General features: G+C 42.2%; 1 protein-coding gene across 13 annotated transcripts in view; it reads left to right on the forward strand.

Annotated features, from left to right (window-relative positions):
- FGF13 (fibroblast growth factor 13) overlaps positions 1–15,812 on the forward strand; it is a 298,390-nt gene that overhangs the window by 277,841 nt on the left and 4,737 nt on the right. For 10 of the 13 annotated variants that reach the window (XM_080553651.1, XM_080553653.1, XM_080553645.1 and 7 more), the window contains one exon: positions 14,376–14,574. In XM_080553651.1, coding sequence (XP_080409777.1) covers positions 14,376–14,574 — 199 coding nt within the window. The other 3 variants (XM_080553654.1, XM_080553643.1, XM_080553644.1) reach the window with 3 other exon arrangements.

Genomic DNA, 15,812 nt, shown 5'->3' on the forward strand with positions numbered 1-15,812 from the left:
AGATGAGAGGCCAGCAGCCAAACTGTTACCTCCTACAGAAAGAAAATCATTAATCTGTACACGCAATTAATCTGCACTCAGACATCCTATGCAAAGACAGATATGAATAATTATAAAAATATTATTTAAAAATAATTAAAACGTTATTAAAAAATAACAGAAGTCTAGGAATCACTGATAAGATTTGTGTGTGTGTGTGTGCTGCGGTGTTGCTGAATTCAGTAAACACGAGGAGCGGGTCACTGCAACACCAGCTTGCATGGCTGTGCAGGTGGCACAGACGAAACCCCAAACCTTGGGGAAGAATTCATTACCCAATGAGCAAGAAACGCCACTGTATCTGAGGCTAATGTTACAAATGCAAATGTAATGCCTAAAGCAATATTTGGTGTGCCATCTGACTCCCCTCAAGGTGCCACATAGGAACAAAGAGGGATATCAACAGGTCACTCTGGGAAGTCGCACATACCTGTTCTGACAGCAGATTATTTTACGAGTGGAAGGAAAGGAGCAAGCCTGCCGCTTCCCTGCCAGGAGAGCATCAGCTTGTGACACGCGGGGCTCACTTACACTGTGAAGCTCATAATGGGGAAGGTTGTATTTGAACCAAAGCAGCAAGGCAAGAGTTCTGCATTGTACAGAAGTATGATGATTAAAATATGAGATTTAAAAGGCACTGCCTCTCACTAAAAAGCTAGTGCTGAGATTTCAAAGCAGACTGGGAGTTCAACCGCATACTTTCCACTAGTTTCAAAGAACGGGTTTTGTCTACATTTGCTGGGCTGTTTTGAAAATTGACATAATTTCTTACAAATCATTCTCTTTTAATAATTCAAAGCTCAGTCCTGGAGCACTAACTCAGGCAAAGTCATGATTCATTTCATTGGGAGCTTTGCCAATATAATACTGTAAGGTTTGGGGGCTATTCCAGCAAAGGGGAAAGAAATCCCTGCAAATATTGCAAAGTGAAAACTGTATCTTGGATGCACCCAAGGTAATTTCTTTCTGTTTCAGTAATCACGCTGCTGATGCAAAGGCTGATCTTGGGCAGACTTGGCCTGGCTTGGAAGAGAGCAGACTGAAATCCTCGTCTACTCAATACTCTGTATTTAAATTCACATAGAATACCCTTTAGCAGAATAGAATCTGTGGTGCAGGAGTTGAACATAGCAGATCCATGCTTCATTATCCCCTACAGGGTAAATTTATCCCAACCGTGTTCACTGAGGGCAGGAAAATCCCAGGCGGACCCAGCTCTTAACTTTGGTGTTGCTTTTATGTGCCTTGAGGTAGAAGAGCTGAATCAGAGCCTGGGCTCACGCACGCAGGTCCAGATTCAGACTCAGATCCTCAGGGATATTCAGATAGATGAATCCCATTTATTTCAGTGATAGTTTTATTTTATTTCAGTGGTAGAATTTAAGTGGAAATTAATTACCCCATTTGTTCATCATGGGTTTAGCCACAAAATCCTCAAAGTCCAAAGATGTCCACAGAGTCTTGTTTGCCTGCAGGAAAACTGCATTTCTGAACTTGCCAGCACATACTCCCTGTGCAGACTTCAGAAGGCAGCTGATCAAATTTACCAGCATTTCTCCTGAATCCTTGCCCTGTTGTACCTTCTTCCCCCAGCCTTTTTTTTTTTTTGCTGCTTGTTAGGTTATAGTAGCGAAGGGTAGCCCTAGACGGTGAAATGGAAGATGAATCAGTGGGTAAATTGGAATATGAACACCTTTTCTGATGGACAAGCTCACCTTTATGTTTTCAATCGCAGGGTGGTTTTGCTCTCTGCTCTTTGGCTGGCTGCAGTCAGCTTTTATTTGCTGACTTGGAAATAGATAACCAGATTTTAGAAGCAGAACTGATCCAAGGCAGTTTAGATTCTCGAGAGAAGATGGTAGTAGTTTTCAGAAGAAGCCTTGGACTTGAATTTCAGATTCCTCCTTGCTGTAATGCAAGCACAATAACTGCTAGTTTAGAACTTTTAGAATTTTGTTTTTACTGTGCTTAAAAGGACTCTCTGTAGCAGAGCTACAAAGTTTTTTTTTAACATCAAGGTACTCATGTTATTCAACTTTTTTATGATTTGAGGAATGAAGGTTTCTCTGCAGTACAGCCCTTCTATGTCTTGTCCGAGAGCTCCGTGTTTGTTCAACAGGTGACACTGTCAGAAGAAACTGGGACTGAGATGTTAAATGTTCCTGGACTTGAATTCTTGGGAAGTCCGAGAGACTTGCTGGCGCAGCTCTGTACACTCTGGTACAGAGCTGGTGCAACAGCTCTGCAAGCTAGGGAGAGCTCATTTAGTCACAGTTTGCACTAATTGTTTTGCTGCATCTTTTTTTTCTCTGTGCGATAACTCAGAATGGCACCAGCTCTCCTTTTGAAATGCTGTAATACATCGGTCTGCAGGGCCTGGCTCATGAAGCAACTGTTCCATGCTGATTTCCCAGAAATCTGTGATTGTAGTCGAGGCTATCTTAGGGTAGGGTTTTAAATTGCACCCCTCCCTGAGACATCTGGGTGCCTTCCAAGTTTAAATCAGCCTTGTAAGTGCTTTACCAGGGACTCACGTCTCTTCTGCTGCTTAGACAACAGCAGCAGCCTGTCTCCCAAAAGTCTGGCTCCAGTAATCAGTCACACAGCCCAGGGGCAGCAGGGAGTGAGACATCACCAAATGACAGACCCTTGCAAAGTCCGTATCACCACTCGGGAGAGAGAGAAAGCGGAGCTCTATAAGCCTCTCTCTTCTCTGGCTCAGGCTCTCGCTTGGAAGGACAGGAGTTCCTATTAGACTGTGCATTTGTTTTAGAGAAAGCGTCCTATAAATCACTGAAAAAAAAATCTATTCTTAACTTCATTGAGGACAGTTGTCTGAGGGAGTTGTTGGAGTTGTTGCTGTATCACGCAGTGAGGTATTAGAAATGTTTCTATCTACACCGTATAGCTTGCTGGGCACCCTTTTTTAGGGGTAACAACTAATTTATTTATTTATTTAATTTAAAACAGAAGAAACTTTATTTTGTCCTAGGCCTGTCTGATGTTTGCAGAGAGGTTTCCCCAGTGCTCTGCCTGGGCTGCTATCCGAGGGCCTGGTGAAGATGAAAGTAGCTGCATTTGCTGCCCTCCTGGACCGCCTGAGCCACTCCTAGGGATGCAGTCAGCCTTTGCTGAGAGCACATTGCACTTCGAGCACTGACTGTAGCACAAAGCTTCCCATTTCCCAAGCTGTGTGGTGCCAGCTTGCTTGTTAGAGCAATGCAGTGTTTTAAATGCTAATACATGCTTTACCCAAATTACAGACAGATGTGTGTGCTTCTGTTACCTGTGCCTGCTGCAGAGGAGACTGGGCTCTGCTCTCGTGCAATTTTTCATGTGTAGGGTGTTGGAAAACTCCTCTGAATAAGAATTTCCTTTAATCTGACCCATCGAGTATTGCTTACAAGGAGGGCATATATGTCATTTACTGAGAGAAATTCGATCTGTTCTTTGTTTGCATAAATGTCCCTTCTTAGGTGGGGTCTTCACCTGCTGAAACAAACGTTTGCTCTCAGTCAGCATCAACTCTTGGATAAAGGGTCAGTCTTACATCTCATCTCTCTTGTATAATCCTTGATAATCTTCCTTTTTAAAGTTTTTGCCATCTGAAATCTCTCAAATCCCACAATTAGCCTGCCGTCTAATACGAACATCCCTCTGAGATCCTCTTAGCAGCATATGTTCAATAGCATAATTTAGGGAGCCGAGAGGGCGGAGGAATTCCAAAGAGCATTGCTGCTCTATATCAAGAAGCAGGGTTTGGCTGCCAGTAATGCCCTGGCACTGTCAAACTACTGAGGTTTGAAAAACATCCATCCATGGCATTCATGAATAAATGGATTGCAGAAAATCAAGCTCGTTTGAAAAGGTCACGTTACCATCTGGTCATACAGAGATGCTGCTTTGGTCCAGGCAGAGCTAACCAGCTCCTTGAACCTGTGACATTCCCAGTATTCAAGCTTAGTCTTTATCATTTGCACCTGATGTAAGCGAGTTAGCTGGATTAGGAGTGAAAATGTCAAATAACCTTGAGTTCTTAAATCAAGATGTGTATGTTTATTAGCAGGGAACGTGAACATTAGAAAGCTAATACAGTAAAGTCATAGGTAGTCTTTCCCTTGATCATATTATGTTTAGGATCAGGTCCTGAAAGAGTCACTGATTTTGTTCAGTGTAATGACCTGCTTAACTTTCCCTACGCTGACATTATTTGTGTTTAAAATGAAGCCTGCAGTGTAGTGCCTTGCAGAATAAAAATGTATATAATAGGCCTATTGGATTGATATTAATACTATTTTTAGCATATAATGCCAGTCTAAAGACTCCACTGCATTCGGTATTTTGCAGAGATTTACACTGGGTTCCCAAACTTTGGCAATGTTGCTGCGGGCGAAGCACCTGCAGGCAGCCACCTGAGAGCATTGCTGACTGCACGTGGGGAAAAGCAGCAGCCAGGACAAATGCCTTTGCTGAGAACTGCAGCCTAAAAGGGTGGTATTGACCACCAAAGGATCGGCTAACCCATGGTGCCATAAATATGCAGCCACATTAATAAAATATACGGGCCAAATGGCAAGCCTGTCCTTTTGTGCAGAACAGACTCTGAGCTGACAGCAAAGCAAGGACCTGTTTGATGTAATGTGGCATTATTTCTTCTCCTGCAGCTCTTGCTGTTATTTATCATCTTCTGCTTGCAGCTTCTCGCAGTCAGTGAGCAGAGGCAATTTCTGGTGCGCAGAAAAAGAGCTCACTCAGCAGCATCTGCCTCCAAGCGCTTCCTCAGGGGCAGGTCCCACCTTTCTCCACTGTCAGCAAAGGTGGTGGGTGGTGGCACGGAGAGGTCCCGGCTGAGCCGAGGCTGAGTTTGGCAGCGCTGCCTGCCCGGTCTGTGGAGGGAAGAGCTCTGCCTCCATAAGCTTGCCATCAGAAGCCCAGGATCGCTCCTTACAAGAGCAGCAGAGGACGAGGAGATCACTTCCATGCTGATTTGCCCAGTGTAAGTCCCAGCGGCTGTGCAGACAGGCTTCCAGACAGGTTGCAGGTTACCGCAAAAACAGCATTCCCCGTTGTCACCTATTCCTAGGGGAAGGACATTAGCGCTTGTTCTGACCATTGTTTGCTCAGCTACCCTGCTCCCTAAAAAGGGAAACTTTCCATTTCTTTCCCCTTTCCCACAGAATTCAAGGAGCATCCGCCGCTAAAAGGGTCATGTCCCAGCTTGTAATTAAACAGATTTAGAGCCTGCTGCAAACTCTGATTAGATTATTGTTTCTTCAGCACTTTCAGATAAATCTGCATGAATTCATGGGTGACGGTCTGAAGGAGATCTCTTCCATCTCCTTACCCCAGGGCCGTTGATGTCCTGTATCTAGGCTAGAGCAGTAAATCCCACACTCTTCTAATTAACCCTGCTAATTCCAAAAAGCCCATCGGGGTGTGAGTGCCAAGGGAGTGTTTGGTGGTGCAGTGCTCCAGCTTTGCTGCCCTTCCATCCTGCTGAAGTCACAGGTACCCCAGCGTGGCTGCTGCTGCCTGCCGAGCCTCACCCCAGGTTGCTTGTGCCCTGCAGCCCCTCGCAGCCCATGTAACTGAAACCAGTGTTTTGGGATGGTGTGGCTCAGGCAGTCAATATGGCAGCAGAAAGGTCATGCTGCCCTTCCTGCCCCATGCTCCCAGGTGGTATTTTAACAAACGCCAGCCAAGTCACCTTGTTCTAGGAGCAAATTAACCCGTGGCTGCTGCCCTGTTCTCTGCAGCCCCAGCAGCAGCAGTGCAGGATTCCCCCAGTGGCAGCGATCATGTAGATGAATACAAGAGTAATTTGGTAAAAGGGCTACTGGGACAGGAACACATTTTCTTTCTCGGCTGCTCTTGCCAACTTGCAGACGGCTGGGCTGTGACAGAGCGATGTCTCCTCATGCTATGTCATCGGCCTGATGGAGAGGCTCTTCCTTGCAGCAGCTTGCTGCTGCTGTGTGGAAGACAGTACCCTTGCATGGTTTCTCTGGCCCCGTGTCCTCACGAGGAAGTGATATACAAACCCAAAGGGAGAGCAGGCAGGCAATTAGCAGCTCGGAAGAACAAACCGCAAGCAGCTGACTCAAAACAAGGCAGTTGTGGTGTCTCCTGAGGCTCAGCCTTCTCTGAGTGCTCACCTTCTGCAGTTCAGGTCACTGGCCAACTTTGACGAATGGCAGCAGGCTCAGGGCTTGGCCATTAAAACAAGTGGGATGCAGGGCTGTCTTTAACTGGAAGCAGAACATGGGCCCAGTACTTTAAAAGGCATTTTTAAACGCGGACTTTTTTTTTTTTTAAAAAAAAAGTAGTGCATGACACACTTAAGCTGAGGACATTCTGCACAACAGCTGTGTCAGTGAGATTTGACAATACCAGAATTTGATGTCAATTATAACTGCTAGAAATCTGATTGCAATGGCTGGCGGGTTATCTGTGTAATAACGTCTGTGCTACAGAATGGGTTGCTTAGCATCTTTGGGGCTTTCTGCTCTATTTCTGGGGGGAAAAAAAAAAAGCTGTCATATCTGCCTTTTGCTTCCATCACTGCTTCTTTAATTTTTGAGCTTGGGTACACTGGTGGATCAAAATGTCAGAAATACCATAAAATTGAAGTGTGTTTATCAGAGACACAACTTAAAAGATAGAGAACTTTTGTACAAATGCACAATGGTGAGGCTGAACAGCAAAGACCATTTTACTTTGTCATAAGACAACTGACTGAAAATATCTTACCTCTGTTATACAACTCAACGGTTCAGCCTCTTTTTAAATGTTGTGTTTCAGTCCTGGAAAAAAAAATTGAAAGGATTCAGTGAAGGGTAATGAAAATGATGAGAGGCACAGAGAACCTTTTATATGAGGAGAGATTTAAAAAGATTAGGTCCGCTTAGTTAAGACAAGAGATGAATAAGCAGAGACATGATAGAGAGATGTGAAGTAATGAACGGCACCGAAGAGGCACACTGAGTACTTTTATGTGCTGTTTTCCAAAATTAAAAGCTGAGAGAAGAAAGCTATTAAAAACAAAAAAAAAGAAGAAGAAGAAGAAGAAGTTTGCTTACGATAAAAAACAACAATGGACGCATTTTTAATATGTTTTCTGTGCTGCTGACTTCACCTGTGGAAGCCACTATTGCAGAAAATGAAGATAATGAGCTTGGGAGAATGATGAGAAGGACTAGGTTCTTTGGGGAAAATCTTGAGCCTATTGAGAGGAAAAGGGAGTTCTGCTCCAGCTTTGAATGTGAGCAGGATTCACCCATTGGCACCATCTCAAGTCTGCTGCAATGAACTGTCAGCCTCAGTGAGCTGTGAGTCTCCGTACACTATATACCTGTATATGTATAGTCACTTGCTTCAGCTGTCTTTGATGATGTAAGATACCTTGATTTTTTTGTCCAGGTTGAGCATGCAGTATCTTTTCCACCATGATTTTCAAGGGAGCACATCTTTTCCAGCATCTCTATTTTCAGTAACACTGGTACAGCTCGCATTGAGGCAGCTCTTGCTCTTCAGCTGACATGCTCAGAGGGTAGCTCGTGGTGCTTTGGTCAGCTGGGAAGCTTTACTTCATCTGCTTGACTCAGTCACTTGGGAGGCGAATCGTGAGAAGTTGCAGCAGATCGGATTCAAGGTCCAGCAAGCTTGCAGTCCAGAGATGCTCAGTGGCACATACCTAGAGAAGAATATGAGATCGCAGTGTGGATGTACAGGGAAAAACATGCAGGGTACTCCCATTTTTCAGTAACTGGAGATTACCTCGCCCAGAGGATATGGTGGTGGTCACCAGTCCTTGGCCAAGCATGGAAGGGCAGTCTCATGCAAATCATGGGCTTTATCATGCAATACGGCCTTTGGCTATACATTGAGAAAGTTATTCTAGTATATATAGATATCATTTTTTTTAAACCCCAACCTATGCTTATGCCAATAGACTTCTCTTTCTGAAAAGGTTTAGAGGTTTAAACGCAAACTTATATAGAGACTTTTTTTAATAGGTTTTGAAGCAGTAATAGGGCTTTTGTATGTGTGAAGCAATAAAAACTAAATATGACAAAAAAACAACTTCTAGTAATAGTAGGACTTCATCACATATGTTGTTCTTCTCTGTTAACCTGGTTTAGATCCCTCAGATAACCTGATGGGCACTTAGCGCTTAACAGGCCTTCCCAAGGTTTTGTTTCACAAAACAGCCAGTGTTTATAGACTAGTTTCTTCCTTCTATCTGACTAGAATTTCACTGTTTTTCAACTAGGACTGGAAAGTCTGGTGCCCTAGAGCCAAAGAAATTAAAAAAAAAATAGATGCAAGCATTAGAAGATTTTAAAATATTTATAGAGCATTCGGGAAATTGCAGAGGTTTCCCTGTACCATGCATCCAGGATCGTTAGGGGTACACACGTTCAGCACAGCTCAGCACTGATGCAGAAAAGCATATGGGGGCAAAGCAGAACTTCTCTCTTATTCATACCATGTAAATTATGTCTTATAACTTTGTGAGCTGGATTAGGAACGGGACCTGTGCTTGACATCTGTGAGGCATTCTCCTGGGCATCTTGCAGAACATTTAAATGACACTGTAGACTTCCTTTAACGAGATTAATTTCCTCTGCAGTATTCAGAAGAGTGTCATCTTTCTGTATGTATCACGCATTAGTTCTCTTGCCCCAGTTAAGGAGTGCTTTGGTTAATCAACACAGCTGTGGAAGTGGAGCATCACCAAAAGACAGGGGAACAATGCCATGATCATGCATCGTTCCTGTCTCAATTAAATTTCAGCACTCTTTACAGTCATTGAGGCTTTTCCCTGGGGTCATCAGGCAGTACATTCCTTGCATGGGCAGAGCATGCTGAGTGGTGACGCACCAAACTTTAAATAGGTATTTATTGATGTGCCTAAATGCCACTTAAAAATCTGGGCAACGATGACCTGGACAAATTTTCACAACTGAGTCACTGATAAGACTAGTAAAAAAGTAATGAACAAAACTAAAACCTGTAAATCTTCGTGTTTGTGATTAATATGTTTTCTACTTCAGTTCACTGTGTACATTTTTCCCTAAGCGTGTGCATTTGATTTGTTGTGCAAAGGAACAGTGTCAAGGGAATAACTACAGGATCTTTGCAATGCTTTTCTCATAGATTCAGAGAATACCTAGTGACAACCTGAAATCCCACTCTGGAGATGCTAGATATCCTGCTGGTTCCTTGGGTTCCATTTTATTGTTTCTGGAAGCTTTGTCCTAAATAAATTTACACACCACTGAGTTTTTGTGTTTCACTTCATAAATTCCTGCTTATTGCAATATCCCAGACCATTCCATGCTATGAACTTGGTTGGGATGACCTCCTAGGAAAATTGTGCCTTCCTATCTCCCTTGCCAGGAAGTAGGTTTCCTAATGAAAGAATTTACTGTACCTTTTCTACATAATTTTGAATTTAACTTTCTTTCCTGGATGGTCACAATGCCAGTACACATGCCTTCAGCTTGCAGAGAACTCAAGGGGAATTATACTCTTCCACAAATTACAACTCTTTAAACAGACTTTCTAATCATAGTCCTAGAGGATCAGTACATATTTATATATTGTGAGTTGCTCCCACCCAAAGCACAGGGATTCCTCAGAACAGGTAAATAGGTAAATTTAAGCAAAACAGACAGTGTTGTGGCATTGTATTCTATCTGTGGGAACTGTATTATCTGATCCAAAATAAATTATTTCAAGCTAATTATAAGTTTCAGTCACTATTGCCAACGGATTTTGGAGGCTTCACAAAATACCAGTTTCTTCAGAGAGTGTTCTCGCATTGGTGGCCTAAAAGCTGTTATTTCTGATAACCTAAAAGTTGAAGTGATCTCATCTTGTACAGTTGATATCACTGCACAATACAGGGTGATGATCCAAAGGATACACCCTGGAACTTCACATGCCAAGATGGAGAAAATCAATCTCTGTTAATATAAAAAGGCAGGCTCACTGGTGCAGAAAATCACTACTCTGGAGCCTTAAAGAGGCTCCTTCAAAAATTCATGATTATAGAATGGAGTCTTGGGCTACATTATAGTCCTGAAAGAAATCAGGATATGGAGAAAAAAAAAATCCAATTTTCATTAGGTAGAGGAAATAAACAATAAACACAATAAGCAAAACCATTGATTGCAAAGAATGTATGCTCAGTATGTAAGAACATTTTCCAAGTTTCCCATGTACCCAATACTTTTTCCAAATTGTTCTCAAAGTTAATTTCTCTTTTGTCGTTTCTTTGTTTTGTTGTGGCTTTTTGTGTGTGTGGTTTTTGTTTGATTGTCTTCGGTTTTGTGGTGTGTTTTTTTTTTCATGCCTCTAACGCTAAATCCATCTTAGTAAATATTCTGATTGTTCTGGTCAACTGCTGTTGAAAGCTGCAAAACATTCAGCTTGTAGTGATATACAGAAATTTAACAAACTCAGTATTGACCTAAAGACTTAAACTTACTGCTCTGTAAAGTATTTGGTCATGTCCCCTGCCAAGGTTATCCATGATGTAAATACGGTATGCAATAAATAGCAGAGAGTAAGCATCTCTGCCCTCCTTTCGTGCACTGTGCCTGCAGCCATCCTGATGAGAGGTTTCTATAGTATGACAGAGCTTTGCAGACACTGAATACCGTTCTTTAAAGCAGATTCCCCATTTTCTGTCTATTGGGAGGCTGAATTCCTGCATTACAATCATATGGGGGCCATAATAACTAATATTTGGTCCTGCAGTGTAGATGGGTGTGATGGCTGATAATCTGGCTGGTGTTTGGCTTGAAGCGTGGCTTTTGCACAATTAGAGCAGGAAGAATGCCAGGTTTGCTTTTACAGTAGTTTAGCTTTCAGCATCGGTAGGCCTATACCTCAGTATTTGTAAGGAAGAGACTGGATTATTTTAGATCTAATCTTGTCAGCTGCCTGGAAATACAGTCACTCTAAATATATGCTACAATGCCTTTTTACTATATTATCATACACCAAATTATTCCCCTTTTTAATTATTTTCACATATTTAATGCAGCTGCAGATCTATTCATGCGGAAACATTTCACTTGTTCAGCTGATCAGCTCAAAACCAAGAAGCAGCTTCTGACATTTCATCCTCCTGCTTTCTTAAGCATGGCTGAGTCATGACTACAATGAATCCAGCACTTTCTTTAACTTTTATTTATTCATTTATTCATTCATTCGTTGTTAAGGGTGAATGTGCGAGGGGCTTTGGTGAGTGCAATTTACTGTCGTGCAGGTGCCGTCATCCCTGACTGCTGAAGCAAGCTGCGACTGAAATACTATTTCACACAAACGCTTACTTTCTCATCTGTTTTGTATAACTATATATTCATAACACTTGACACCTCAGAACTCATTCAAATTACTTTCATTGCAAAGATGGACTTCCCTTCAGGACAACTGGAAGACAGGAAAAAACAGGGATGACATTATTATCACTATGCACTTACGTCTGGTGGTATCTGCTTGCGGCCTTAGAATTCAACCGTTATTTATATTTATAAATTTGAATAGCATTAATTATATAAGCTGGAAAACATCAGTTTTTATTCTCTCAAGAATTAAAGCTCTCTTTAAGATCTCCCAACTTTGTGCTTTCTCAGTGCACTGTCAAAGAATTTGCCAGCAAAGACAACATAATAGCCATTTTGCACTTGCTGCTCTGCACTGTATTTTAAACCAGTGTGCTGATAGAAGCCCTGTCCATACCCAATCAGGTTGGTGTATGAGCTTGCCAAGCTCAGAACAATATGCTTTAGTTGTAATACCCTCAAATTAGGAGCATATCTGCTAGCATTCCTTAATAAAAGCTTCTGTCTGCAGTTCCCCTTCCCCACTCTTTTTTTTTTTTTTAAGTGAGTGGTAAAGACACATGTTGTACAAACTAAAGGCAGATGATGGGTAGGAGCAAACATCTTCAAAAGGTATGCAGCTGCTTAGTATTCAGGTGCAAGCAAAGCACTTCAGCTTCTGTAAACAGCTCGTTTGGGATCACCATTTATTTGGCACGGAGGAAGCCTTTCCCACCACGCAGCACCTTTTTGAAACTACAGCCGTAGCCTAGAAATTAAGGAGATATCAGTCAAGATGAAAGACCGTGATCTCGTGCCCAGCCAGTCAGATGAATGAAGGTGATCTGCTGCAATGCTGAAAAAACAGAGGAAATGTGACTCGGTCACTGAACATGTTATTGAGAGGTGTCTTTATTTCTGTGCCCAGCTGTTTCTCATGAGAAATGACTGCTGTGGTCATGACACTGAATCGTGGGTTGAGGCAGGGAGAGGATGGCTGTCCATGATGCTCGTGGGGCTGGCTCTCAGGTTGGTGGGCACCAGCAGGCGGTGTCTGGCTGTGCATGGGCACTGCTGCAAGCTCATTCGCAGTGAGTTCCACCGTGGCATGTTATCGCAAGCCTTGCAGCCAAGGGGAAAATCGGGGATGAAAGAGGTTTTTAGTGTCTTTATTTCTGTTTCCTCACTCTGCTTCAAGGGACTCTTGGCTCCTGCTGCTCATACTGAAGTTAATTTTCTTCCTAAGAGAGCTGGAGTAAACGTGGTTCTATTTGCAATCTGACCCTCTGTCACTGCGCACAAGCAGGCCTTTTGTACCCGAAAGAGCTCCAAATTACTGTACATAAACCATAATCATCCATCGGGAACACTGTAGTTTTCTATTTTGCTGCTAATTGGATGATACACTGGCAATAGTCCTTGTTAACATGGCTAGCACTGGGCAGGGTACAGTGAGAGAAGGCTTTTATTTAGAAATGTGGCAAACATACAGTTTCTGTCTCTGTTTGACAGCGTTTGAAACCAGTCGTCAATTAACTAAATAACAGCCAATTACTTTGAAGGAAAAAGGAAGAAAATTTCTTACTTCACATTCTTTGTTGAAGCAAATGCCAATCAGAGGACAGGAGGTTTTTTCTTTCTCCTATGAGAAGACAAAATGGGAAAAGATGTGCATAAATGTACAGTATTTGTTGTGTTGTTTTGTTTTGCTTTGTTTTTAAATACCATCTTTATTCTCATACAGGAATATTCAGAAATTAAATAAGAGCATCTTAAGCTCCCAAGACACTTAATTTCCTGTGACTTTTTTTTTTTTTAATTGCAATCATTATGCAGGCACAATCTTTCTTCCTTTCTTTCATGCTGCTGCAGGATACTTGAGCACAAGGACAGCTCTGCAGAAGCTGTCTGCCTTCACAAGGAAAGTCCAGCAAAGAGCTGGTGGCTGTGCAGAGCAATGATAGGCATATTTGCGATATGAACATTTGCATCACCAGACCAAGCCCTTCCTCTTTCATATCTTACGGGCAGTCAGAGGTCCGTAGCTGAAACTTCATCAAAATTTGTATCGCTAAAAACCTGAAGTGCCTAGACACCTCGGGAAACAGCTGAATAGTTCTATAAGGACTGGCATTTTGGTTTTAGACCCATCCAAGACTCATGTTTCATGCCTGCATCCTTTTCTGAACCTGGGTAACAGTGCCAAAAGGTATCAACTGAGTTAAGACCATTGTACAGTGAAAGCCAGTCACACCACTGGCATGAAGAACAAGGCTCTCTCTTGGTTTGCTGCTCTTTATTTTAACTATTAGCTCAATATCATCTCCTTGAAAGCAGCTGTGTAATTCATCATGAAGACTAAGGCTTGATCCTATATGCTTTCATCTGCAATACCAGTTAACTCTTGCCAGTCCCAGATCAGAAGCTGGGGTCTGCAGTGGGTCTCTGACAGCTGGGATTTCAGCAGATGATACAGTGGGCAGAGAAAGAGCATAGATTAAGGCAAAGAGGCAGCTGCTACAAGCTAACTTAATATTGCTGGGCTAGTAAAAGACCATTTACTCACGGCATCACAGCTTTGAATTTTTATTGCACTTTTTTCCTAAACATTTAAGGCCAGCGGTTAATGCACAAAGGCATTACGTGGCCTCGCTTCTTGCCTGCAAGGCTGGACCGCAGTTGGTCCCGTGGGGCTGACATCAGGGCTGTGTCTGCCTGATAGCCATTAGTTGCATCAATCAATGATTTTTCACTTAGACTTTTTACTCATTGCTTAAAAAGATTTTATTATGCTACTTTGAGCTGCTCACAGTGTCATTTCATGGATTTCAAATTGTGTTACTCTTTTGTTAGTACTTTTAGGGCGAGCATTCCAAATTGGATAGTAGAGGGTGAGAGGTAGGTCTTTTAACTGTCAGAAAAGCAATGAATATTGGATGCTTTTGCATTAACTGATGGGAGATTCAGCATTGCACATATTGATCTGTTATTTTCTTACAGGAACATTTTACACCTGAATGCAAGTTCAAAGAATCAGTATTTGAAAACTACTATGTAACATATTCTTCAATGATCTATAGACAGCAACAATCTGGACGGGGTTGGTATTTGGGTCTTAACAAGGAAGGAGAAATAATGAAAGGAAACCACGTGAAGAAAAATAAACCTGCAGCACATTTTCTTCCAAAACCATTAAAAGGTAATTGTTTGGGTTTGCTCCCAAAAATCTTTCTGAACTGACTTTATATTGTGTCAGAGATGTTTAATTCCTGTGCATAAGTATTTGAAGGATACAGCTAACTATATAACAAGAGTATAACATTCTGCTAACACACTCAGTGTAACTAGAGCTAGGGTTTGCTTGTTTGTTTGTTTTATGTTTCTCTATATTACCTCTGCCTTTCTCTCATTTAACCAAATATGTATATTAGTTTCTTTGTGCCCAAAGGCCAATGTCTACCATATAGGTAATGAAGACTTTACCTGGAATGTCCCAAACATCTGCTCACAGGCCTTTAGTGACTTGCTGTATAGCTTGCTAATCTGTGCTTTATATTACAGGGTGTTTGTCTATTTTTGCTTGGGGTAAATCTGTAATGCATGGTTCTTATTTAACCGTAATTAATGTGGCATCAACACGTGACATTAAAGGTAATAATGCATGTGGCGTATATATCCTGCTGTGTATTAAAAGCCAGGACCTGGAGTCATCCCAGTTAACTGAAGCATCTGAATCAGTGTGGTGCTCAGACTTGGCTACATCTTTGGTCAATGCAAAGAGAGATCTCAGCTGATGTATGGAGATGCTTCCTTTTCTCCGGAAGAACTAGCTTCCATATGCTTCTCCTTCAGGAGGAATGAAGCTCTCTAGTTCTGGGTTATACTGTTAAGTAACTTTTCAAGGCAGTATTATTTTGAAATCAGAGAGGATATTTCAAAGGTGCGTAGTCCTGGGTGAATACTGGACTAGCTTGGCAGTCTCCATTTAGGAGCAGGTTTTACGCAACTGATGTTGAGTTTGATCCTCCCTTATGTGTGTGAACACAAAGAAAACAGAAGACTGAAAATCTACTTCCACACCCACATGCCTGAACTACGTACAAGTAACAGGTCAAATAGCAGCTGTTGGTAGTGCTATTTCACTATTAGTAAGGAAATGCTGATTTATATCAGCTCACGTCTGTCTTGCAGAGTTTTGTAAGTGCAGAGTGTAGGTGGGTGGTTAAACTGGGAGGGAGAGGGAGTTATGGTTTTTCCTCTCTCAAATGCCATCCCCTTGAAAAGGAGATTGGAATTTCTAAGGCAGTGTTTGAAGTCCAAGTGGTCTCCTTGCTGTGTTTCTTTAAGTCACTCCTTACATTGCTAATTGCTGAATGAAAAATCCAGACTTTTCATAGCTGGACAGTGCACCAAGTGACTGTAAAGTGTACTGACGTG

This window comes from Anser brachyrhynchus, assembly GCF_964034855.1.
Source record: "Anser brachyrhynchus genome assembly, chromosome: 13".
Taxonomy (NCBI): domain Eukaryota; kingdom Metazoa; phylum Chordata; class Aves; order Anseriformes; family Anatidae; genus Anser; species Anser brachyrhynchus.